The following is a 26,486-nucleotide window of genomic DNA, read 5'->3' on the forward strand; positions in this document are numbered from 1 at the left end:
TGAGAGCAAGAGAGAAAGAGAGCAAGAGAGAAAGAGAGATCGATAGAGAAAGAGAGCAAGAGAGAGCGAGAGAGAAAGAGAGCTTGAGAGCAAGAGAGAAAGAGATCGATAGAGAAAGACAGCAAGAGAGCAAGAGAGAGAAAGAGAGCGAGAGAGAAAGAGAGCAAGAGAGAAAGAGATCGATAGAGAAAGAGAGCAAGAGAGAGCGAGAGAGAAAGAGAGAAAGAGAGATCGATAGAGAAAGAGAGAAAGAGAGCAGGAGAGAAAAAGAGATCGATAGAGCAAGAGGGCAAGAGAGAAAGAGAGCAGGAGAGAAAGAGAGCAGGAGAGAAAGAGAGCAGGAGAGCCGGAGAGAAAGAGAGATCGATAGAGCAAGAGGGCAAGAGAGAAAGAGAGCAGGAGAGAAAGAGAGCAGGAGAGAAAGAGAGCAGGAGAGAGAGAGAGAGATCGATAGAGAAAGAGAGAAAGAGAGCAAGAGAGAGTGAGAGAGAAAGAGAGAAAGAGAGCAAGAGAGCAAGAGAGAAAGAGAGAAAGAGAGCAAGAGAGATCGATAGAGAAAGAGAGAAAGAGAGAAAGGGAGAAAGAGAGCAGGAGAGAAAAAGAGATCGATAGAGCAAGAGAGAAAGAGAGAAAGAGAGCAGGAGAGAAAGAGAGATCGATAGAGCAAGAGAGAAAGAGAGAAAGAGAGCAGGAGAGAAAGAGAGATCGATAGAGCAAGAGAGAAAGAGAGAAAGAGAGCAGGAGAGAAAGAGAGATCGATAGAGAAAGAGGGAAAGAGAGAAAGAGAGAAGGAGAGAAAAAGAGATCGATAGAGCAAGAGAGAAAGAGAGCAAGAGAAAAAGAGAGAAAGAGAGCCGGAGAGAAAGAGAGATCGATAGAGCAAGAGGGCAAGAGAGAAAGAGAGCAGGAGAGAAAGAGAGCAGGAGAGAAAGAGAGCAGGAGAGAGAGAGAGAGATCGATAGAGAAAGAGAGAAAGAGAGCAAGAGAGAGTGAGAGAGAAAGAGAGAAAGAGAGCAAGAGAGCAAGAGAGAAAGAGAGAAAGAGAGAAAGAGAGCAAGAGAGATCGATAGAGAAAGAGAGAAAGAGAGAAAGGGAGAAAGAGAGCAGGAGAGAAAAAGAGATCGATAGAGCAAGAGAGAAAGAGAGAAAGAGAGCAGGAGAGAAAGAGAGATCGATAGAGCAAGAGAGAAAGAGAGAAAGAGAGCAGGAGAGAAAGAGAGATCGATAGAGAAAGAGGGAAAGAGAGAAAGAGAGAAGGAGAGAAAGAGAGCAGGAGAGAAAGAGAGATCGATAGAGAAAGAGGGAAAGAGAGAAAGAGAGAAGGAGAGAAAGAGAGAAGGAGAGAAAGAGAGAAAGAGAGCAGTGAGAGCAAGAGAGAAAGAGAGCAAGAGAGAAAGAGAGAAAGAGAAAGAGAGCAGGAGAGAAAGAGAGATCGATAGAGAAAGAGAGCAGGAGAAAGAGAGCAGGAGAAAGAGAGCAGGAGAAAGAGAGCAGGAGAAAGAGAGCAGGAGAAAGAGAGAGGTCGATAGAGCAAGAGAGAAAGAGAGCAAGAGAGAAAGAGAGAAAAGAGAAAGAGAGAAGGAGAGCAGGAGAGAAAGAGAGCAGGAGAGAAAGAGAGATCGATAGAGAAAGAGTAGAAAATAGTGTTTCCACACTCATCCCACAAAATAGGTCCATATTATTTCGTTTTATTGAACTATATAAATGCGTTCTTTCCACATAAGCTGCTGGAGTATCCAGGGCCTCCGCTCCTCAACTTTTGGGATGAAGAGTACAGACCCTGAATTCCTAAAAGCTATAAAAGACATTGATATAATTGTGTTAACAGAAACATGGTGCCAAAAGGACGTGCCGACCCACTGTCCTCCAATGTACCATGAAATCATTGTGCCCTCAGTAAAGAACACTAAAACACGCAAGGGCAGAACCTCCGGGGGAATATTGGTGTGGTATAAGGGAGAACTGGACAAACACATCTCACCGGTAAAACAGGGGAAATCACACGTATGGCTAAAACTAGATAAAAATATAGGAATAGCAAAAAAAGATGTTTATTTATGTGCGATCTACATACCTCCAATAGATTCGCCATATTTCGAAGAGGAGTTATTTGATACTCTCCACATGGAAATCAGCCATTTCCAGGCCCAAGGAAAGGTGATAATATGTGGGGACCTAAATGCAAGGACCGGTTGTGAACCTGACTTCATAGACCCACAGGGAAACAACCATGTGTTTGGCCAGACCCCTTTAGATGTCACACCAGCCATCGCAAATCGGAACAACCTTGATCGTGAAATAAATAAAAGCGGTAGGGAGGTAGTACAACTCTGCCGAGCCTTAGGCCTGTACATAGTTAATGGTAGGTTCAGAGGGGACTCCCTAGGGAGACTCACATACTCCTCAACTCTTGGGTCTAGTGTGGTGGACTATACAATCACTGACCTGGACCCCTGCGATATCAACGCATTCACTGTCAGGCAGCAATCCCCCCTCTCAGACCATAACCAAATAAATGTGTACCTTAAACTTTCTGCCCAAACTACAGACACAAAAAAGGAACCCAGTAAGCTACATAAAATAAACCAGACATACAGATGGGCCCCAGACAGTGGAGATAAATTCATCACAGCACTAAATTCACCTGATCTCACAAGTAAAATTTCAAAATTTAAAGAAAATCTATATGAGATCACCAGAGATGGTGTAAACACGGCCATAGAGGATATAAATATGATCTTCCATGAGGCAGCTGTAAAAGCCGACCTCGTGAAACAGAAGAGGAAGCGTCACAAAAGACAAAATAAAAATATGAAATGGTTTGACCACGAATGCAAAAATGCCAGAAAAGACCTGAGAAAAATATCAAACCAAAAGCATCGGCAACCAAACAATCCGGACCTACGTACTAGATACAATGAAACCCTCAAAAGATATAAACACACCATTAGGAACAAAACACAAAACTATACCCACAAAATACTCGAAGAAATTGAAAACTCCACCAATCCAAAACAATTCTGGGAAATGTGGAATAACCTGAGTACAACACAATTGCAAGCATTACCAATCCAAGATGGCAACATCTGGAGAACACATTTTGAAAACCTCTACAAAGACATCCCAATAAACGAAACAAACCCAAGTCAACATCAGGTCACAGAAAAACTCCACACATTAGAAGCAACAATTAAAGACAACCAAAACCCTCTAGACTCCCCAATCACATGGAAAGAACTGGCCACAAAAACAAAATCTCTCCACCTAAAGAAAGCCTGTGGCCCAGACAACATCAAAAATGAAATGCTCAAGTTCAGCAATATGGAGATGCAGGGTGCGATACTCAAACTATTCAACATCATATTACGCTCAGGCTGTTTTCCCGATATCTGGTGCCAAGGACTAATCTCCCCCATATATAAAAGTGGAAACAAATCAGACCCAAATAACTACCGCGGCATCTGTGTCAACAGTTGTCTAGGGAAGTTATTCTGCAGTATTCTAAATAGTAGATTACTTGATTTTCTTAACAAACATAATATCCTCAGAAAAAACCAAATAGGCTTTCTTCCAAAACACCGCACCGCCGACCATATCTATACCCTTCACACCCTCATTGAAAAACATATACACCAAACAAAAAATGGGAAAATATTCGCCTGTTTCATCGACTTCAAGAAAGCCTTTGACTCTATATGGCACGAAGGGCTCTATTATAAACTTCTTCAGTGTGGAATAGGGGGCAAAGTCTATGACCTTATTAAATCAATGTATCTGAAAAACAAATGCGGGGTCAAAATTGGAGACAAATGCACCAATTTCTTCACCCAGAGAAGAGGCGTCCGGCAGGGCTGCAATTTGAGCCCGACCCTGTTCAACATATACATAAATGAATTAGCAGACATGCTGGAGCAAAGCGAGTCACCAGGTCTCCGTCTCCTGGATGGAGAAGTGAAGTCCCTGTTCTATGCGGACGACCTGGTTCTGCTGTCTCCCACAGAACAGGGATTACAGCAACAACTAGACCTACTCGACAAATACTGCCAAAATTGGGCTCCAACAGTAAATCTAAAGAAAACCAACATCATGATTTTTCAAAAAAGACCCAGATGTCAGGAAAACAAATACCAGTTTACCCTCAGTGATACCACTATAGGACACACTATGAGCTACACCTACCTTGGTCTAACTATTACAGCATCAGGGAGCTTCAGCATAGCAGTGAATGCACTAAAAGAAAAAGCCCGAAGAGCCCTATATGCAATAAAAAGAAAATTCCCAATCAAAATCTGGCTCAAAATATTTGACAGCATAATCCTGCCCATTGCACTGTACGGTAGTGAAGTATGGGGCCTGCTAAATCACCAAAGCTACACTAAATGGGAAAAACACACAATAGAAGCCCTACATGCAGAATTCTGCCGAAGCATCCTTCGCACCCAAAGAAAAATGCCAACAAATGCATGCAGAGCCGAACTAGGCAGATACCCACTGATAATAAACATCCAAAAACGAGCACTAAACTTCCTAAATCACCTCAAATCTAGCTCCCCAGACACCCTTCATTTCAAAGCCTTTCAGACCCAAGAGCTAAACCCAGAAAAGAGTCCCCTGAGTCAGCTGCTACTGAAACTAAGTACTCAGCCGGACCCTGACCAGCCCCAGACTAACACAGCCGTCCAAACACCAATCCGAGTGAACCAAATCATTAAAAAATGCAAAGAAACCTACCTGGAACATTGGAACAAAATAACCGAAAGCCAAAGCAGATTAGAATGTTACCGGGCCCTAAAAAGAGAATATAAACTGGCAGACTACCTCACGACCATCAGAGACACAAAACAGAGACAGACCCTCACCAGGTACAGACTAAGCGACCACCAACTGGAAATTGAAAAAGGCAGATACAAGAAATCCTGGCAGCCTAGAGAGAATAGAATATGCGATCAATGTCTGGCTGGCGAGGTTGAAACAGAAATGCATTTCCTCCTAAAATGCGAAAAATTCAACACATCAAGAAACATATTATTCAACAAGCTAAGCCAAACAACCCCAGATTTCAAGGAATTGGATGATCTGTCAAAATTGAGATTAGTCCTAGGAGAAGGAGACAGACCATACCTTGGGGCCAAATATGTAACAACATGTCACAACCTGAGGACTGTTTAAAAGTAAGACTGTTTAAAATTAATATTGAACGTACCAAATGAAGTGGAAAGACTGTTTAAAATTAATATTGTTTAAAAGTAATATTGTATGTACCCAACAAATGTCAAATCGATTGACACCTACAGAATGTTGGAAAACTGTACCTTTTTGCTATGTAAGCTTTGGCAATATGGTTCTCTGTAAACTTTCATGCCAATAAAGCATTTGAATTGAATTGAATTGAATTGAGTGAGAGAGATAGAGAGAGAGAGTGAGACAGATACAGAGTAGAGTGAGTGAGAGAGATACAGAGATAGAGAGAGTGAGAGAGATAGAGATAGAGTGAGAGAGATATATAGAGATAGAGTGAGAGAGACTTAGAGATAGAGCGAGTGAGAGTGATATAGAGATAGAGTGAGAGAGATACAGAGAGATATCGAGAGAGTGAGAGAGATATAGAGATATCGAGAGAGTGAGAGAGATATAGAGATAGTGAGAGAGATACAGAGAGATATCGAGAGAGTGAGAGAGATATAGAGATATCGAGAGAGTGAGAGAGATATAGAGATAGTGAGAGAGATACAGAGAGAATGTGGGAGAGATAGAGTGAGAGTGAGAGAGAGAGATAGAGTGAGAGAGAGATACAAAGGTAGAATGAGAGTGAGAGAGATAGAGAGAGTGAGAGAGATACAGAGATAGAGAGAGTGAGAGAGATATAAAGATAGAGAGTGAGAGAGATACAGAGATACAGAGATAGAGTGATACAGAGATAGAGAGAGAGTGAGAGAGATACAGAAGAGAGTGTGAGAGAGAGATAGAGATAGAGAGTGACACCTACAGAATGTTGGAAAACTGTACCTTTTTGCTATGTAAGCTTTGGCAATATGGTTCTCTGTAAACTTTCATGCCAATAAAGCATTTTAATTGGAATTGGAATTGGAGTGAGAGAGATACAGAGATAGAGAGAGAGTGAGAGAGATAGAGTGAGAGAGATATATAGAGATAGAGTGAGAGAGACTTAGAGATAGAGAGAGTGAGAGTGATATAGAGATAGAGAGAGTGAGAGAGATACAGAGAGATAGAGAGTGAGAGAGATATAGAGATAGCGAGAGAGTGAGAGAGATACAGAATGTGGGAGAGATAGAGATAGAGTGAGATGGAGTGAGAGAGATAGAGATAGAGTGAGTGTGAGAGAGAGAGATAGAGTGAGAGAGAGATACAAAGATAGAATGAGAGTGAGAGAGATAGAGTGAGTGTGAGAGAGAGAGATAGAGAGAGTGAGAGAGATACAGAGATAGAGAGAGTGAGAGAGATATAGAGATAGAGAGTGAGAGAGATACAGAGCTAGAGAGCTAGATTAGTCCTAGGAGAAGGAGACAGACCATACCTTGGGGCCAAATATGTAACAACATGTCACAACCTGAGGACTGTTTAAAATTAAGACTTTTTAAAATTAATATTGAACGTACCAAATGAAGTAGAAAGACTGTTTAAAATTAATATTGTTTAAAAGTAATATTGTATGTACCCAACAAATGTCAAATCGATTGACACCTACAGAATGTTGGAAAACTGTACCTTTTTGCTATGTAAGCTTTGGCAATATGGTTCTCTGTAAACTTTCATGCCAATAAAGCATTTGAATTGAATTGAATTGAGAGCAGGAGAGAAAGAGAGATTGATAGAGCAAGAGAGAAAGGGAGCAAGAGAGAAAGAGAGAAAGAGAGCAAGAGAGAAAGAGAGCAGGAGAGAACGAGAGATCGATAGAGAAAGAGAGCAGGAGAGAAAGAGAGCGAGAGAGAAAGAGAGATCGATAGAGAAAGAGAGCAGGAGAGAAAGAGAGCGAGAGAGAAAGAGAGATCGATAGAGAAAGAGAGCAGGAGAGAAAGAGAGCGAGAGAGAAAGAGAGATCGATAGAGAAAGAGAGCAGGAGAGAAAGAGAGCAGGAGAGAAAGAGAGCAGGAGAGAAAGAGAGATCGATAGAGAAAGAGAGATCGATAGAGAAAGAGAGCAGGAGAGAAAGAGAGATCGACAGAGAAAGAGGGAAGGAGAGAATGAGAGAATGAGAGAAAGAGAGAAATAGAGAAAGAGAGTGAGAGAGAGTGAAAGAGGGAGAGAGAGCGAAAGTTAGAAAGAGAGAAAGAGGGGAAGGGAGCAAGAGAGAAAGAGGGAAGGTGAGCAAGAGAGAAAGAAGGAAGGAGAGAATGAGAGAAAGAGAGAAAGAGGGAAAAAGAGAGAAAGTGTGAATGAGAGAATAAAAGAAAGAGAGAATGAAAGAGAGAGAGGAAGGGAGCAAGATAGAAAGAGAGAAAGAGCAAGAGCGAGAGTGAGAGAGTGAGAGAGAAAGGGCGAAAGAGTGAGAGAGAGAGAAAGAGCAAAAGAGAGAGAGTGAGATAGTGAGAGAGAAAGAGAGAGCAAGAGAGAAAAAGAGAAAGAGCTAGGTAGAGAAAGAGAGAAAGAATGAACGTGAGAAAGAGAGACAGACAGACAAATAGACAGATAGTGAGATAGATAGATAGATAGAAAGACAGGGAGGGAGTGATAGACAGACAGACAGCGAGAGAGAGGAGAGAGTGAGAGTGAGAGTGAGAGAGAAAGAGACAGATAGAGAGAAAGAGAGAGTGAAAGAGAGAATGAAAGAAAGGGAGAATGAGAGAGTGAGAGAGAGTGAGAAAGAGAGAGAAAGAGAGAGAGAGAAAAAGAGAGAGAAAGAGAGAGAAAGAGGGAATCAAATAATGAGCGAAAGAGAGAAAGAAATAATGAAAGAATGAGAGAATGAGATAAAGAGAGAGAAGGAGAGAATGAGCGAGAGAGAAAGAGTGAAAGAGAGAATGAGCAAATGAGAGAGAGAGAGAGAGAGAGAGAGGGAGAGAGAGAATGAGAGAGAGAGAAAGAGAGCAAGAAAGAAGAGAGTGAGAGAAATAGCGAGTGAGGGAGAGATTGAGAGAGGGAATGAGAGAAAGAGACAGAGAGAGAATGAGTGAAACTGAGAAAGGAGGAGTGTGAGAGAGAAAGAGAGAGAGTGAGCGAGGGAGAAAAAGAGAGAGAATGAGTGAAAGAGAGAATGAGAGAAAGAAAGACAGAATGAGAGAATGAGAGAATGAGATAAAGAGAGAATGAGAGAAAGAGAAAATGAGAAAGAGTGTGAGAGAGAGAAAGTTAGAAAAAGAGAATGAGACAAAGAGAGAAAGACAGAGAGAGAGAAAGAGAGCAAGAGAGAATGAGAGAAAGAGAGAAAGAGTGTGTGAGAGAGCGTGAAAGAGATAAAGAGAGAAAAAGAGCGAGAGAATGAGTGCAAGAGAGAGAGAGAAAGACAGAGAGATAGAAAGAGAGCAAGAGCGAATGAGTGAAACAGAGGGAGGGAGGGAGAGACAGAGAGAATGAGAGAGTGAGAGAGATCCTGAGTGAAAGAGAGAAAGAGAGAGAGAGAAAGAGAGAAAGAGAAAATGAGAGAGAGAAAGAAAGAATGAGAGAAAGAGAGACAGAGAGAAAGAGAAAGAGCAAATGGGAAAATGAGAGAAAGAGAAAGAGAAAGAGCATGAGAGTGAGAGAGAGTGAGAGAGAGAGAGAGAATGAGAGAAAGAGAAAGGGCAAAAGAGAGAGAGTGAGAGAGTGAGAGAGAGAAAAAGAGAAAGAGAGAGAGAGTGTGAGAGAGAGAGAGAAAGAGAGAATGGGCATGAGAAAGAAGGAGAGAATAAAAGAATGAGAGAAAGAGAGCAGGAGAGAAAGGGAGCAAGAGCGAAAGAGAAAATGAGAGAAAGAAAGAAAGAGATAAAGAGCGAAGGAGAGAAAGAGCGAGTGAGAGAGAAAGAGAGAATGAGTGAAAAAGATGGAGAGAGAAAGAAAGAAAGAGAGAGTGAGAGAAAGAAAGAAAGAGTGAGGGTGAGAAAGTGAGAAAGAGAAAATGAGAGAAATAGAAAGTGAAGGAGAGATTGAGAGAGGGAACGAGAGAGAGAGAGAGAGAGAGAATGAGTGAAACTGAGAAAGAGAGTGAGTGAGAGAAAAAGAGAGAGAGAGAAAGAGAGAATGAGAGAATGAGAGAGAAAGAGAGTGCAAGAGAAAGCGAGAGAATGAGTGAAAGAGAGGAAGAGAGAGAGCGAGAAAGAGTGAATGAGAGTGAGAGACAGAGAGAGAGGGAGAGAGGGAGTGAGAAAGAGAGAATGAGAGAAAAAGAGAAAAAGAGAATGAGAGCAAGAGAGAAAGAGAGAGAGTGAGAGAAAGAAAGAAAGAGTGAATGAGAGAAATAGAGAGTGAGGGAGAGATTGAGAGAGAGAAAGAGAGAAAGTGAGAGAGAGAATGAGTGAAACTGAGAAAGAGAGAGTGTGAGAGAGAAAGAGATAGAGAAAGAGAGAGAGTGAGTTAGGGAGAACAAGAGAGAGAGAGAATGAGAGAAAGAAAGACAGAATGAGAGAATGAGATAAAGAGAGAATGAGAAAATGAGAGAAAGAGCATGAGAGAGAGAAAGTTAGAAAAAGAGAATGAGACAAAGAGAGAGAGACAGAGAGAGAGAAAGAGAGCAAGAGAGAATGAGAGAAACAGAGGAAGAGAGAGAGAAATAGAGTGAAAGAGAAAGATATAGAGAGAGTGAAAGAGAGAAAGAGAGAGAGAGAGAAAGAGAGAGAGAGAGAAAGAGAGAAAGGGAGAGCGAGAGAGTGAGTGAGAGAAAATTAGAGAATGAGGGAATGAGAAATAGAAAGAAAGTGAGAAAGAGAGAATGAGAGAAAGCGAGAAAGAGAGAGAGAGCGTGAAAGAGATAAAGAGAGAACGAGAGTGAGAGAATGAGAGAAAGAGAGAGAGAGAGAGAGAGAGAGAAAGAGATCAAGAGTGAATGAGTGAAATAGAGGGAGGGAGAGAGAGACAGAGAGAATGAGAGAGTGAGAGACAGAGTGAAAGAGAGAAAGAGAGAGAGAGAATTAAAGAAAGAGAGAGAGAGAGAAGTAATGAGAGAAAGAGCAAAAGAGTGAAGGAGAGAGAGTGAGAGTGAGAGAGAAAAAGAGAGAGAGTGTGAGAAAGAGAAAGAGAGAATGCGCATGAGAGAGAGAAAGAGAGAATAAAAGAATGAGAGAAAGACTGAGTGAGAGAGAAAGAGAGCAAGAGTAAAAGAGAGAATGAGTGAAAATGATGGAGAGAGAGAGAAAGAAAGAGATAGTGAGAGAAAGAAAGAAAGAAAGAGTGAGGGAGAGAAAGTGAGAAAGAGAAAATGAGAGAAATAGAAAGTGAAGGAGAGATTGAGAGTGGGAATGAGAGAAAGAGACAGAGAGAGAGAGAGAGAATGAGTGAAACTGAGAAAGAGAGTGAGTGATAGAAAAAGAGAGAAAGAGAGAACGAGAGAATGAGAGAGAAAGAGAGCGAGAGTGTAAGAAAAGAGAGAGAATGAGTGAAAGAGAGGAAGAGAGAGAGAGAGAGAGAGAGAGAGAGTGAGCGAGAAAAAGAGAGAGAGAATGAGTGAGAGAGAATGAGATAAAGAGAGAACGAGATAAAGAGAGAATGAGAAAATGAGAGAAAGAGCGTGAGAGAGAGAAATATAGAATGAGAGAATGAGACAAAGAGAGCGAGAAAAAGAGAGAAAAAGTAAGAGAGAGAGCGAGGAAGAGAAAGAGAGAAAGAGAGAGAAAGAGAGAAAGAGAGAAAGGGTGAAAGGGTGAAAGGGAGAAAGAACATGAGAAAGAGAGAAAGAGCAAAAGATAGAGTGAGAAAGTGAGTGAGAGTGAGAGAGCGAAAATGAGAGAATGAGGGAATGAAAAATAGAGAGAAAGTGAGAAACAGAGAATGAGAGAAAGAGTAAGAATGAGAGAGTGAGAGAGAGCAAGAAAGAGCGAGAAATAGAGAAAGAGAGATAGAGTGTGAGAGAGCATGAATGAGATAAAGAAAGAGAGCGAGAGAATGAGAGAAAGAGAGAGAGAGAGAGAGAGAGAAAGAGAGAGAGAGAGAAAGAGAGAAAGAAAGAATGGGAGAATGAGAGAGTGAGAGAGGGAAAGAGAGAAAGAGAGAAAGAGAGAAAGAGTGAAAGAGAGAATGAAAAAATGGAAGAATGAGAGAATGAGAGGGTGAGAGAGGGAAAGAGAGAAAGAGCAAAAGACAATATGAGAGAATGAGCGAGAGAGGATGAGAGAAAGAGATAGAGTGAGTGAGAGAGCGAAAGAGAAAATGAGAGAGAGCAAGACAGCAAGTGAGAAAGACAGAATTAGAGAAAGAGGGAAAGAGAGAGAGAGAGCGAAAGAGGGGGCGAGAGAAAGTTAGAAAGAGAGAAAGAGGGGAACAAAGAAAGAGAAAAAAGAGTGAAAAAAAAGAATGAGGGAATGAGAGAAAGAGCGAAAGACCAAAAGAGAGAGGGTGAGAGAGTGAAAGAGAGAGGGATTGAGGGAAAGAGAGCAAGTGAGAATGAGAGAAAGAGAGAGTGGGAAAGTGTGATAGCGAGACAAACAGAAAGAGAGAATGAGAGAAGGAGAGAGTGGGAAAGTGTGATAGCGAGACAAACAGAAAGAGAGAATGAGAGAAAGAGAGAGTGGGAAAGTGTGATAGCGAGACAAACAGAAAGAGAGAATGAGAGAAAGAGAGAGTGGGAAAGTGTGATAGCGAGACAAACAGAAAGAGAGAATGAGAGAAAGAGAGAGCCTTAGGCCTGTACATAGTTAACGGTAGGTTCAGAGGGGACTCCTTAGGGAGACTCACATATTCCTCAACTCTTGGGTCTAGTGTGGTGGATTATACAATCACTGACCTGGACCCCTGCGATATCAACGCATTCACTGTCAGGCAGCAATCCCCCCTCTCAGACCATAACCAAATAAATGTGTACCTTAAACTTTCTGCCCAAACTACAGACACAAAAAAGGAACCCAGTAAGCTACATAAAATAAACCAGACATACAGATGGGCCCCAGACAGTGGAGATAAATTCATCACAGCACTAAATTCACCTGATCTCACAAGTAAAATTTCAAAATTTAAAGAAAATCTATATGAGATCACCAGAGATGGGGTAAACATGGCCATAGAGGATATAAATATGATCTTTCATGAGGCAGCTGTAAAAGCCGACCTCGTGAAACAGAAGAGGAAGAGTCACAAAAGACAAAATAAAAATAAGAAATGGTTTGACCACGAATGCAAAAATGCCAGAAAAGACCTGAGAAAAATATCAAACCAAAAGCATCGCCAACCAAACAATCCGGACCTACGTACTAGATACAATGAAACCCTCAAAAGATATAAACACACCATTAGGAACAAAACACAAAACTATACCCACAAAATACTAGAAGAAATTGAAAACTCCACCAACCCAAAACAATTCTGGGAAATGTGGAATAACCTGAGTACAACACAATTGCAAGCATTACCAATCCAAGATGGCGACATCTGGAGAACACATTTTGAAAACCTCTACAAAGACATCCCAATAAACGAAACAAACCCAAGTCAACATCAGGTCACAGAAAACCTCCACACATTAGAAGCAACAATCAAAGACAACCAAAACCCTCTAGACTCCCCAATCACATGGAAAGAAATGGCCACAAAAACAAAATCTCTCCACCTAAAGAAAGCCTGTGGCCCAGACAACATCAAAAATGAAATGCTCAAGTTCAGCAATATGGAGATGCAGGGTGCGGTACTCAAATTATTCAACATCATATTACGTTCAGGCTGTTTTCCCGATATCTGGTGCCAAGGACTAATCTCCCCCATATATAAAAGCGGAAACAAATCAGACCCAAATAACTACCGCGGCATCTGTGTCAACAGTTGTCTAGGGAAGTTATTCTGCAGTATTCTAAATAGTAGATTACTTGATTTTCTTAACAAACATAATATCCTCAGAAAAAACCAAATAGGCTTTCTTCCAAAACACCGCACCGCCGACCATATCTATACCCTTCACACCCTCATTGAAAAACATATACACCAAACAAAAAATGGGAAAATATTCGCCTGTTTCATCGACTTCAAGAAAGCCTTTGACTCTATATGGCACGAAGGGCTCTATTATAAACTTCTTCAATGTGGAATAGGGGGCAAAGTCTATGACCTTATTAAATCAATGTATCTGAAAAACAAATGCGGGGTCAAAATTGGAGACAAACGCACCGATTTCTTCACCCAGAGAAGAGGCGTCCGGCAGGGCTGCAATTTGAGCCCGACCCTGTTCAACATATACATAAATGAATTAGCAGACATGCTGGAGCAAAGCGAGTCACCAGGTCTCCGTCTCCTAGATGGAGAAGTGAAATCCCTGTTCTATGCGGACGACCTGGTTCTGCTGTCTCCCACAGAACAGGGATTACAGCAACAACTAGACCTACTCGACAAATACTGCCAAAATTGGGCTCTAACAGTAAATCTAAAGAAAACCAACATCATGATTTTTCAAAAAAGGCCCAGATGTCAGGAAAACAAATACCAGTTTACCCTCAGTGATACCACTATAGGACACACTATGAGCTACACCTACCTTGGTCTAACTATTACAGCATCAGGGAGCTTCAGCATAGCAGTGAATGCACTAAAAGAAAAAGCCCGAAGAGCCCTATATGCAATAAAAAGAAAATTCTACAACATCCAAATCCCAATCAAAATCTGGCTCAAAATATTTGACAGCATAATCCTGCCCATTGCACTGTACGGTAGTGAAGTATGGGGCCCGCTAAATCACCAAAGCTACACTAAATGGGAAAAACATACAATAGAAGCCCTACATGCAGAATTCTGCCGAAGCATCCTTCGCACCCAAAGGAAAACGCCAACAAATGCATGCAGAGCCGAACTAGGCAGATACCCACTGATAATAAACATCCAAAAACGAGCACTAAACTTCCTAAATCACCTCAAATCTAGCTCCCCAGACACCCTTCATTTCAAAGCCTTTCAGACCCAAGAGCTAAACCCAGAAAAGAGTCCCCTGAGTCAGCTGCTACGGAAACTAAGTACTCAGCCGGACCCTGACCAGCCCCAGACCAACACAGCCGCCCAAACACCAATCCGAGTGAACCAAATCATTAAAAAATGCAAAGAAACCTACCTGGAACATTGGAACAAAATAACCGAAAGCCAAAGCAGATTAGAATGTTACCGGGCCCTAAAAAGAGAATATAAACTGGCAGACTACCTCACGACCATCAGAGACACAAAACAGAGACAGACCCTCACCAGGTACAGACTAAGCGACCACCAACTGGAAATTGAAAAAGGCAGATACAAGAAATCCTGGCAGCCTAGAGAGAATAGAATATGCGATCAATGTCTGGCTGGCGAGGTTGAAACAGAAATGCATTTCCTCCTAAAATGCGAAAAATTCAACACATCAAGAAACATATTATTCAACAAGCTAAGCCAAACAACCCCAGATTTCAAGGAATTGGATGATCTGTCAAAATTGAGATTAGTCCTAGGAGAAGGAGACAGACCATACCTTGGGGCCAAATATGTAACAACATGTCACAACCTGAGGACTGTTTAAAATTAATATTGAACGTACCAAATGAAGTACAAAGACTGTTTAAAATTAATATTGTTTAAAAGTAATATTGTATGGACCCAACAAATGTCAAATCGATTGACACCTACAGAATGTTGGAAAACTGTACCTTTTTGCTATGTAAGCTTTGGCAATATGGTTCTCTGTAAACTTTCATGCCAATAAAGCATTTTAATTGGAATTGGAATTGGAATTGGAGTGGGAAAGTGTGATAGCGAGACAAACAGAAAGAGAGAATGAGAGAAAGAGAGAGTGGGAAAGTGTGATAGCGAGACAAACAGAAAGAGAGAATGAGAGAAAGAGAGAGTGGGAAAGTGTGATAGCGAGACAAACAGAAAGAGAGAATGAGAGAAAGAGAGAGTGGGAAAGTGTGATAGCGAGACAAACAAAGAGAGAATGAGAGAAAGAGAGAGTGGGAAAGTGTGATAGTGAGACAAACAGAAAGAGAGAATGAGAGAAAGAGAGAGTGGGAAAGTGTGATAGCGAGACAAACAGAAAGAGAGAATGAGAGAAAGAGAGAGTGGGAAAGTGTGATAGCGAGACAAACAGAAAGAGAGAATGAGAGAAAGAGAGAGTGGGAAAGTGTGATAGCGAGACAAACAGAAAGAGAGAATGAGAGAAGGAGAGAGTGGGAAAGTGTGATAGCGAGACAAACAGAAAGAGAGAATGAGAGAAAGAGAGAGTGGGAAAGTGTGATAGCGAGACAAACAGAAAGAGAGAATGAGAGAAAGAGAGAGTGGGAAAGTGTGATAGCGAGACAAACAGAAAGAGAGAATGAGAGAAAGAGAGAGTGGGAAAGTGTGATAGCGAGACAAACAGAAAGAGAGAATGAGAGAAGGAGAGAGTGGGAAAGTGTGATAGCGAGACAAACAGAAAGAGAGAATGAGAGAAAGAGAGAGTGGAAAAGTGTGATAGCGAGACAAACAGAAAGAGAGAATGAGAGAAAGAGAGAGTGGGAAAGTGTGAGAGAGAAAAACAGAAAGAGAGAATGAGAGAATGAGAGAAATAGAGATTGAGAAAGGGAACGAGAGAAAGAGACAGAGAGAGGTAGAATGAGTGAAAGAGAGAAAGAGAGAGAGTAAGAGAGAAAGAGAGAGAGAAAGAGAGCATGAGAGAATGAGAGGAGGAGAGAGAGAGAGAAAGAAAGAATGAGTCAGAGAGAAAGAGAGAGCAAAAGTGAGTGAGAGAGCGAGAAAGAGAGAAATATAATGAGAGAAAGAGAGAGGGAGAGAGAGAAAGAGAGCAAGAGTGACAGACAGAGAGAAAAATAAAGAGAGAATGAGAGAAAGAGAGAAAGTGTGAGTGAGCAAGCAGGAGCTAAAGAGAGAAAGAGAGTGAGAGAATGAGAGAGCAAGAATGAAAAAGAGAATGAGTGACAGAGATGGAGAGAGAAAGAAAGAGAGAGTGAGAGACAGAGACAAATAGAGAGAGAAAGAGAGGATGAGAGAAAGAGAGAGAGAGAGAGAGAGAGGAAAGAGAGGAAGAGAAAGAGCGAAAGATAGAGTGAGAGAGAGAGAAAGATATATATATCGAGAGAGAGAAAGAGGGAATGAGAGAATGAGAGAGCGTAAGAGAGAAAGAGAGAGTGAGAGTAAGAGAGAAAGGGAGAAAGGGAGAAGCAGAGAAAGAGAGAGTGAGCGAGATAGAGAGAAAGAGAGTAAGGGAGGGAGAGCAAGGTATAATGAGAGAGAGAAAGAGAGCGGGAGAGAGTAACAGAGAGAATGAGTGAAAGAGAGAAAGAAAAAATAAGAAAATGTGAGAAAGAGCGTGAGAGAGAGAGAATGAGAGAATGAGATTAAGAGTGAAAGAGTGAAAGAGAGAGTGAGAGAGTGAGAGAGTGAGAGAGAGAGAGAGAGAGAGAGTGAGAGAGTGAGAGAAAAAAGCAAAAGAGAGAGAGAGTGTGAGAAAGAGAGAATGGGCTTGAGAGAAAGAGCGAATGAGAGAAAGAGAGCGAGAGAGAAAGTGAGCAAGAGCAAAAGAGAAAATGAGGGAAAGAGAGTGAGAGAGTGAGAGAAGGGCGAAAGAGAGAGGTTGAGTGTGAGAGAGAGAGTGACAGACAGAGAGAGAAATAAAGTGAGAGAGAGAGAAAGAGAGAATGAGAGAATGAAGGAAAGAGAGAAAGAGAGCAAGAGAGAGAGAAAGAGAGCAAGAGTGAAAGAGAGCAAGAGTGAAAGAGAGAATGAGAGAGTGAGAGAGAGAGAAAGTGAGAAAGAGAGAATAAGAGAAAGAAAGAAAGATAGTGAGAGAAAGAGAGAGTGAGAGAGAGATTGAGTGAGGTAATGAGCGAAAGAGAGAAAGAGAGAGAGTGAGAGAGAAAGAGAGAATGAGAGAGAGAGAGATAGAGAGAATGAGAGATAGATAGAAAGGAAGAGAGAATGCGAAAATGAGAGAGAGAGAATGAGAGAAAGAGAAAGAGCAAAAGATAGAAAGAGAGGGACTGAGAAAGAGAGAGATAGGAGAGAAAGAGAGAGAGAAAGAGGGAAAGTGAGAGAGAACGAGAGAATGAGAGAAGCAGAGAGCGAGAGAAGGAGAGAGCGAGAGAGCGAGAGCGCGAGAGCGCGAGAGCGCAAAAGAGAGATAGAGAGATAGAGAGCAAGGGAGCAAGGGAGCAAGGGAGAAAGAGAGAAAGAGAGAAAGAAAGAGAGAATGAGAGAAAGAGAGAGAGAATGAGAGAAGGAGCGTGAGAGAGCGAGATAGAGAAAGTGAGAGAGTGAGAAAGAGAGAAAGAGAAAGAGAGAGAGAGAAATAGTGAATGAGAGAATTAGAGGAGAGAAAGAGAGAGTGAGAGAGCGCGAGAGAGAGTGAGGGAGAATGAGAGAAAGAGAGAAAGACCATGAGAGAGAGAGAAAGAGAGAGAGAGAGAGAGAGAGAGAATGAGAGAAAGTGAGCAAGACAGAATGATAGAAAGAGAGAAAGAGAGAAAGAGAGAAAGAGGGAATGAGAGAAAGAGGGAATGAGAGAGGGAGAAAGAGAGAATGAGAAAATGAGAGAAAGAGAGAATGAGAAAATGGGAGAAAGAGAGAATGAGAAAATGGGAGGAGAGTGAGAAAGAAAGAAATAGAGAATGTGTGGAAGAGAAAGGACGAAAGAGAGAAAGAAAGAGAGAGAATGAGCGAGACAGAGAGAGAGAAACAGAGAATGAGAGAATGAGAGAGAGAAAGGGAGAATGAGAGAATGAGAGAGAGAGAAAGAGAGCAATAGAGAAAGAGAGAATGAGAGAAAGAGTGAAAGAGAATGAGAAAAAGAGAAATAGAGAATGTGTGGAAAAGAGAGCGTGAAAGAGAGAGTGAATGAGTGTGAGAGAGAGAGAAAGAGAGCATGAGAGAATGAGCGAATGACAAAGAAAGAGAGAATGAGAGAGAGAGGATGAGAGAAAGAAAATGAGTGAAAGAGAGAATGAGAGTGAGAGAAAGAGAGATAGGAGAGAAAGAGAGAATGAGTGTGATAGAGAGAGTGAGAGAGAGAGAAGGAAAGAGAGAAAGTGAGAGAGAAAGTGAGAATGAGAGAAACCGAGAATGAGAGAAAGAGAGAGAGTGAGAGAGTGAGAGAGTGAGAGAGAAAAAGAGATCAAGAGAAAATGAATGTGAGAATGAGCTTGAGAGAAAGAGAGAGAAAGAGAGTACGAGAGTACGAGAGTACGAGAGAAAGAGTGAACGAGTGAACGAGAGAAAGAGAATATAAACTGGCAGACTACCTCACGACCATCAGAGACACAAAACAGAGACAGACCCTCACCAGGTACAGACTAAGCGACCACCAACTGGAAATTGAAAAAGGCAGATACAAGAAATCCTGGCAGCCTAGAGAGAATAGAATATGCGATCAATGTCTGGCTGGCGAGGTTGAAACAGAAATGCATTTCCTCCTAAAATGCGAAAAATTCAACACATCAAGAAACATATTATTCAACAAGCTAAGCCAAACAACCCCAGATTTCAAGGAATTGGATGATCTGTCAAAATTGAGATTAGTCCTAGGAGAAGGAGACAGACCATACCTTGGGGCCAAATATGTAACAACATGTCACAACCTGAGGACTGTTTAAAAGTAAGACTGTTTAAAATTAATATTGAACGTACCAAATGAAGTAGAAAGACTGTTTAAAATTAATATTGTTTAAAAGTAATATTGTATGTACCCAACAAATGTCAAATCGATTGACACCTACAGAATGTTGGAAAACTGTACCTTTTTGCTATGTAAGCTTTGGCAATATGGTTCTCTGTAAACTTTCATGCCAATAAAGCATTTGAACTGAACTGAACTGAACTGAGAGAGAGAGAGAAAGAGGGAATGAGAGAACGAGAGAAAGAGAGAACAAGAGGATGTGAGAACGAGAGAAAGAGAGAAAGAGAGAACGAGCGTGAGTGAGAAAGAGAGCATGAGAGAACGAGAGAGAAAGAGAGAACGGGAGAAAGAGAGAATGGGAGAAAGAGAGAAAGAGAGAATGAGAGAAAGAGAGAAAGAGAGAATGAGCGAAAGAGAGAGAAAGAGAGAATGAGAGAGAATTAGATAGATAGACAGACAAACAGACATATAGATAGGTAGAGAGAATGAGAGAGAATTATAGATAGAGAGAATGAGAGAGAGTGATAGATAGATACTGCCAAAATTGGGCCGTAAATCTAAAGAAAACCAACATCATGATTTTTCAAAAAAGGCCCAGATGTCAGGAAAACAAATACCAGTTTACTCTCAGTGATACCATCATAGGACACACTATGAGCTACACTTACCTTGGTCTAACCATCACAGCATCACGGAGCTTCAGCATAGCAGTGAATGCACTAAAAGAAAAAGCCCGAAGAGCCCTATATGCAATAAAAAGAAAATTCTACAACATCCAAATTCCAATCAAAATCTGGCTCAAAATATTTGACAGCATAATCCTGCCCATTGCGCTGTACGGTAGTGAAGTATGGGGCCCACTCAATCACCATAGCTATACTAAATCGGAAAAACACACAATAGAAGCCCTACATGCAGAATTTTGCCGAAGCATTCTTCGCACCCAAAGGAAAACACCAACAAATGCATGTAGAGCCGAATTAGGCAGATACCCACTGATAATAAACATCCAAAAACGAGCACTAAACTTTCTAAATCACCTCAAATCTAGTTCCCCAGGCACCCTTCATTTTAAAGCCCTCCAGACCCAAGAGCTGAACCCAGAAATGAGTCCCCTGAGTCAGCTGCTACTGAAACTAAGTACTCCTACTCAGCCGGACCCTGACCAGTCCCAGACCAACACTGCCCTCCAAACACCAATCCGAGTGAACCAAATCATTAAACAATGCAAAGAAACCTACCTGGAACATTGGAACAAAATAACCAAAAGCCAAAGCAGATTAGAATGTTACCGGGCCCTAAAAAGAGAATATAAACTGGCAGACTATCTCTCGACCATCAGAGACACAAAACAGAGACAGACCCTCACCAGGTACAGACTAAGCGACCACCAACTGGCAATTGAAAAAGGAAGATACAAGAAATCCTGGCAGCCTAGAGAGTATAGAATATGTGATCAATGTCTGGCCGGCGAGGTTGCGACAGAGATGCACTTCCTCCTAAAATGCGAAAAATTCAACAAAACAAGAAACATATATTTTGACAAGCTCAGCCAAACAACCCCAGATTTCAGAGAATTGGATGACCTGCCAAAATTAAGATTAGCCCTGGGAGAAGGAGACAGACCATACCTTGGTGCCCAATATGTAACAACATGTCACAACCTGAGGAACAGTGAGGGACTAACGAGCACACCCATAGCATATATAAACATTAAGAATGTTTAAATCAATACTGAATGTACCCAACGACTGTTTAAAAATTTATACTGAATGTACCCAACGAGGGTCAACGACTGTTTAAATTAATATTGTCTGTACCCAACGAAGGTCAAAATTGTTTGACACCTACAGAATGTTGGAAAACTGTACTTTTTGTTATGTAAGCTTTGGCAATATGGTTCCCTGTAAACTTTCATGCCAATAAAGCATTTGAATTGAATTGAATTGAATTGAATTGAAAGAGTGAGATAGATAGACAGACAGACAGACAGACAGACAGATAGATAATACAGCTTACCTTCTGGTGTGCCTCTGTTGTAATGGACTGAACTCCTTCCAGTTCTGTTATTTCTAAAATATTTGTTTCAAAGGGAATACATTTAACAACATGTCAAATGAAAACTGAGATGAAAGTGCACAACAGCTCCACTACATAAATCTACAGCTCAGGTTGTATCAAGAGTGGAGGTATGACCAGCTTTCCCTTGGGAGAACACGGACCAGCCTTGAGGGCCATAGTCTTCTGTTTGGTTTCAGACCAAGGCTGTTGGACGGGGCTGAGCGCCCAGATGGCAGTTGAACCTGCCAGTGGTTATGGGGGAAATGTCAGAGGTCAAAATAATGACTTGGGATACCAGGAGGTCAGTAATCATCAAAGGTCATTGTATCACTGGGCAGATCCGCATTTCAACTGACACGTCAATGGACCCATTATAAATACATGGAGATAATATTGAGCAATAATGTGAAAAGGGTAATATCGGATCAGTTGTACATCTTTCCTAATTTTCGTGTACGTTAACCAGGAAAATGATATCATCGGTGTTACATTTTCAGAGTTAAATTTGCCGCCATAATGAGTGCATTCCATAGATTTGAGCACATGATCTAGGCTGGCTCTCCAAAGCAGGACTGAGGGACTGCTGTACTGTCGGAGGTGTTGTCTTTCGGATGAGATGTTAAACCGAGGCCCCATCTGCCCTCTCATGTGGACGTAAAAGATCGCATGGCACTATTTCGAAGAAGGGCAAGGGAGGTCTCCCTGGTGTCCTGGGACATCTCTCACACAAAGCTGGGTGGGAATGTAAGTTGTGAAGAGGATGCAAGGAGGCTTCAAGGGGATATAGAGAGGCTATTTGAGTGGGGAAGAACATGGCAAATGGAATGTAATGTGGAGAAATGTGAAGTTATCCACTTCGGTAGGATAAATAGAAAAGTAGAGTATTTTGTAAATGGTGAGAGATTGGGAAATGTTGGTGCTCAGATTGACCTGGGTGTCCTTGTACACAAATCACTGAAAGTTAATATGCTGGTACAGCAAGCAATTAGGAAAACAAATCGTATGTTGTCCTTTATTACAAGAGGATTTGAGTATAAGAGTAAAGTCATCTTACTGCAATTATATAGGGCCCTGGTGAGACCACACCTGGAGAATTGTGTACAGTTTTGGTCTCCTTGCCTAAGGAAGGATATACTTGCCATAGAAGGAGTGCAACAAAGGTTCACTAGACTGGTTCCTGGGATGGGGGGATTGTCCTACGAGGACAGATTGCACAGACTTAGTCTATATTCTCTAGAGTTTAGAAGAGTGAAAGGTGATCTCATTGAAACATACAAAATTCTTACAGGGCTTGACAGGGTAGATGCAGGGAGGATGTTTCCCCTGGCTGGGGAGTCTAGAACCAGGGGTCACAGTCTCAGAATAAGGGGTCAGCCATTTAGGACTGAGATGAGGAGGAATTTCTTCACTCAGAGGGTGGTGAATCTTTGGAATTCTCTGCCCCAGAGGGCAGTGGAGGCTCAGTCGCTGAGTTTATTAAAGACAGAGATCGGTAGATTTTTGAATATTAAGGGAATCAAGGGATATGGAAATTGTTCAGGAAAGTGGGGGTGAGGTAGAGGATCAGCTATAATCTTATTGAATGGCGGAGCAGGCTCGAGGGGCCAAATGGTCTACTCCTGCTCCAATATCTTATGTTCTTATATTCTGGACAATATGTAGCTCTCAACCAACATTAAAACTAAATAAAAGATGATGTGGTCAATATCACATTGGCAGAACTTGCTATGCGCAAATTCGCTGTGCATTGCATACATTACAACAGTTAATACACTTCAAATGTACATCATTAGCAGTAATGTGCTTCGGGACGTCCTGAGGACATAAATAGCGCTCTATAAATGCAAGTTAATTCTTTCATAGAATCATCCAACCATGGAAATTTACAGCACAGAAGGAGGCCATTTGGCTCATCTTGCCCGTGCTGGCTGAGAAAGAGCTATCCCTCCTTAATCCCACTTTCCGGCACTTGGTCCGTAGCCCTGTAGGTAACGGCAGTTCCAGTGCATAGCCAAGTGCTTTCTAAATGTGATGAGGGTTTCTGCCTCTACCCCCCTTTCAGGCAGTGAGTTCCAGGCCCCTACACCCTCTGGGCGAAAAAATTTCTCCTCAAATCCCCTCTAATCCTTCTACCAATTACTTTAAATCTATGCCCCCTTGATATTGACCCTTCTGCTAAGGGAAATAGGTCCTTCCTATCCACTCTCTCTAGGCCCCTCATCATTTTATACACCTCAATAAGGTCACCCCTCAGTCTCCTCTGTTCCAAGGAAAACAACCCCAGCCTATCCCATCTTTCCTCATAGCTAAAATTCCCCAGCCCAGGCAACATCCTTGTAAATCTCCTCTGCACCCCCTCCAGTGCAATCTTTATTTAACTGTTTAAAAGATTTATAGTATGCATGAAATATACCGAGCGAGGCCTTACCCAGTCTGGTTGGAATTGTCGGTGTTCCCTGAATAAAAGGAGACAGATACAACGGTGAGAAGAAATTCCAGCCATGCTAATTAACAGAAAATTATCCAAACTACACAACGTCTGACTGCGGGCTCCTGGATGACATCAACTGTCTTCTTTTATAGATATCCACAATTGTAAATACAAATGAACTGTGAAGCTATTTTTGCTTGACCAATGTCTTGGTACCTTAAACATTCACTCCCTCCACCACTGGCGCACCGTGGCTGCAGTGTGTACCATCTACAAGATGCACTGCAGCAACTCACCAAGGCTTCTTCGGCAGCACCTCCCAAACCCGCGACCTCTTCCACCTAGAAGGACAAGGGCAGCAGGTGCATGGGAACACCACCACCTCCAAGTCACACACCATCCTGATGCAATTCAATTCAATTCAATTTTATTTGACACATATGCAGCAGATGTGTGTACTGCACACTGAAATGTTGATTTTTACGAGTCCTCCCAACATTTGAATAAATATGGCATAACAATGATAAAAATACTAATAGAAATACTAATAGAAAGACAGTAATAATAAATAAATAATAATAAATTAATCGTTCATGAGTCTTATGGCCTGGGTGTAGAAGATTGGAAATATATCGGCCATTCCATTATCGTCGCTGGGTCAAAATCCTGGAACTCCCGACCTAATAGCGCTGTGGGAGCACTTTCACCACAGGGACTGCAGCAGTTCATGAAGGTGGCTCACCACCACCTTCTCAAGGGCAATTAGAAATGGGCAATAAATGTTGGCCTTGCTGGCGACATCCACATCACAGGAAAGAATATTAAAAAAACTGCAGAGTACCATAAGACAGAATATCAGATAGGTGCACTTTCTTCGAGGTTCTGTCACTCCTAGGGAGAAATTCAAATTAATTAATTAATGATAATTAATTCGGATGGGTCACCCTTTACGCAATGTTGATTTCAAAGAAACGGGATATCGAGAAGGCGGTTTAACAGGCAGCTGATCTGACATCATTCATCTTTCAAAACTAAAGTTAAAATTACCTCACTAAGCCCTAACTTTCATGGTGTTTCCGCCGAATGTCCACCTCCGTAAGGGTGGCAGAATGTGAGAAGCACTAAGGAAATTACCAAAGCAGATGTAGTGATTGTTAGGCTGAAGATTATCTTGGATTGCCTTTGATGGGTTCATGCCTGGTTCATAACACATAACGGCGTCAAGCTTACAGGTTCTGTTTGGAGGGGAGGGCATGATACATCAAATGTTTTAAAAAATCCTTTCATGGGTTGTGGGCGTCGCTGGCAAGGCCAGCATTTATTGCCCATCCCTAGTTGCCCCTTGAGAAGGTGGTGGAGGGTCGCCTTCTTGAACCGCTGCAGTCCGTGTGGTGAAGGTACTCCCACAGTGCTGTTAGGGAGGGAGTTCCAGGATTTTGACCCAGCGACGATGAAAGATCGGCCGATATATTTCCAAGTCGGGGATGGTGTGTGACTTGGAGCTGGAACTTGGAGGTGGTGGTGTTCCCATGCGCCTGCTGCCCTTGTCCTTCTAGGTGGAAGAGCTCGCGGGTTTGGGAGGTGCTGCCGAAGAAGCCTTGGCGAGTTGCTGCAGTGCATCATGTAGATGGTACACACTGCAGCCACGGTGCGCCGGTGGAGGAGGGAGTGAATGTTTAAGGTGGCGGATGGGGTGACAATCAGGCGGGCTGCTTTGTCCTGGATGGTGTCGAGCTTCTTGAGTGTTGCTGGAGCTGCACTCATCCAGGCAAGAATGACAGTCTTATTTCCTACCATTTATGTAGAATCGCTCGGTTAGAATATATTTCTATATTGGATATATTTCTTAAGGCTAAAGGGATCAAGGGATATGGGGAGAAAGCAGGGACAGGGTACTGAATTTGGATGATCAGCCATGATCGCATTGAATGGCGGAGCAGGCTCGAGGGGCCGAATGGCCTACTCCTGCTCCTATCTTCGATGTTTCTATGTTTCTAGAAGAGGCCAGTAATTATTGTGCCAGTGGGAAAACAATTCATCTTGGGCAGTCATGCAAAACGGGCATATTGCATTGACACCCCACTCAATATTCGGGAGGGGGGCGTATAGAAAGCGGTCAATTTGATACCGCCCATTTTCTGCTAGAGCCGAATTTCTACCCCATCCGTTGCTGCACTAATGTTTTAATCAACATTTACAATGTGCGACCCTTCCCGGTTCTGAGCAACCTACGCTGAGTATTTCAGATGGACCCTAAACGCCCCTTCAGAAAATGGCCTGTCCTGAGCTGAGGAGGCGTTGGTCCTACCTTTCATTTTACATCGAGTTTTATAGACAGCGATCAGAATCAGCAGACCAAGAATGAAGACGGAAGCCACGCTTGATGCACAGACCAGCACCAAGGAATCGGAAGCAGTAACTGAAAAATAAAATCAGGGAAAGGATTGCTAATTGAAACTGTCAGTATAAAGCATCCGATCCTCAAAATCATCCTATTGCTATATTTAATAGTTAGTTTGGGTTGACTAAAGTTGTCGGTTCAAGTCCCTCTCCAGAGATTAAGCACAAACATCTGGGCTGACACTCCAGTGCAGTACTGAGGGAGTGCTGCACTGTCGGAGGGGCAGTACTGAGAGAGTGCTGCACTGTTGGAGGGGCAGTACTGAGGGTGCACTGCACTGTCGGACGGGCAGCACTGAGGGTGCACTGCACTGTCGGGGGGCAGTACAGAGGGAGCGCTGCACTGTCGGAGGTGCAGTACTAAAGGAGTGCTGCACTGTCGGAGGGGCAGTACTGAGGGAGTGCCGCACTGTTGGAGGTGCTTTACTGAGGGATTGCTGCACTGTCAGGGAGGCAGTGCTGAGGGAGCGCTGCACTCTCAAAGGGCAGTACAGAGAAAGTGCTGCACTGTCAGATGGGCAGTACTGAGGGAGCGCCGCACTGCTGGAGTTGCAGTACTGAAGGAGTGCTGCACTGTCAGAGGGGCAGATAATGAGGGAGTGCCATACTGTAAGAGGGGCAGTATTCAGAGAGCGCTGCACTGTTGGATGGGCAGTATTGAGGTAGCACCGCACTGTCGGAGGTGCATTACTGAGCGAGTGCCGCACTGTCGGAGGGGCAGTACTGAGGGAGTGCCGCACTGTCGGAGGGGCAGTACAGAGGGAGCCCCGCACTGTCGGAGGGGCACAGTTCTGAGAGAGCGCCGCACTGTCGGAGGTGCATTACTCAGGGAGTGCCGCACTGTCAGAGGGGCAGTACTGAGGGAGCGCTGCACTGTCGGATGGGCAGTACTGAGGGAGC

The 26,486-nt window shown here is 42.6% G+C and overlaps 1 protein-coding gene across 7 annotated transcripts in view; it reads right to left on the reverse strand.

Moving 5' to 3' along the window:
- Positions 1–26,486, reverse strand: part of LOC147084956 (Fc receptor-like protein 2) — a 177,492-nt gene that overhangs the window by 14,947 nt on the left and 136,059 nt on the right. For 6 of the 7 annotated variants that reach the window (XM_085979657.1, XM_085979656.1, XM_085979653.1 and 3 more), the window contains 3 exons: positions 25,495–25,605; positions 23,184–23,211; positions 20,714–20,766 (listed from right to left, as the gene is read on the reverse strand). In XM_085979657.1, coding sequence (XP_085835783.1) covers positions 20,714–20,766; positions 23,184–23,211; positions 25,495–25,605 — 192 coding nt within the window. Of the gene's footprint in view, positions 1–18,229; positions 18,427–20,713; positions 20,767–23,183; positions 23,212–25,494; positions 25,606–26,486 lie in introns of those variants that run through there. The other variant, XM_085979654.1, reaches the window with a different exon arrangement.

Source organism: Somniosus microcephalus, unplaced genomic scaffold (assembly GCF_052327205.1).
Source record: "Somniosus microcephalus isolate GS21.2 unplaced genomic scaffold, FLI_Smic_1.0 unresolved_chr9, whole genome shotgun sequence".
Lineage (NCBI taxonomy): Eukaryota > Metazoa > Chordata > Chondrichthyes > Squaliformes > Somniosidae > Somniosus > Somniosus microcephalus.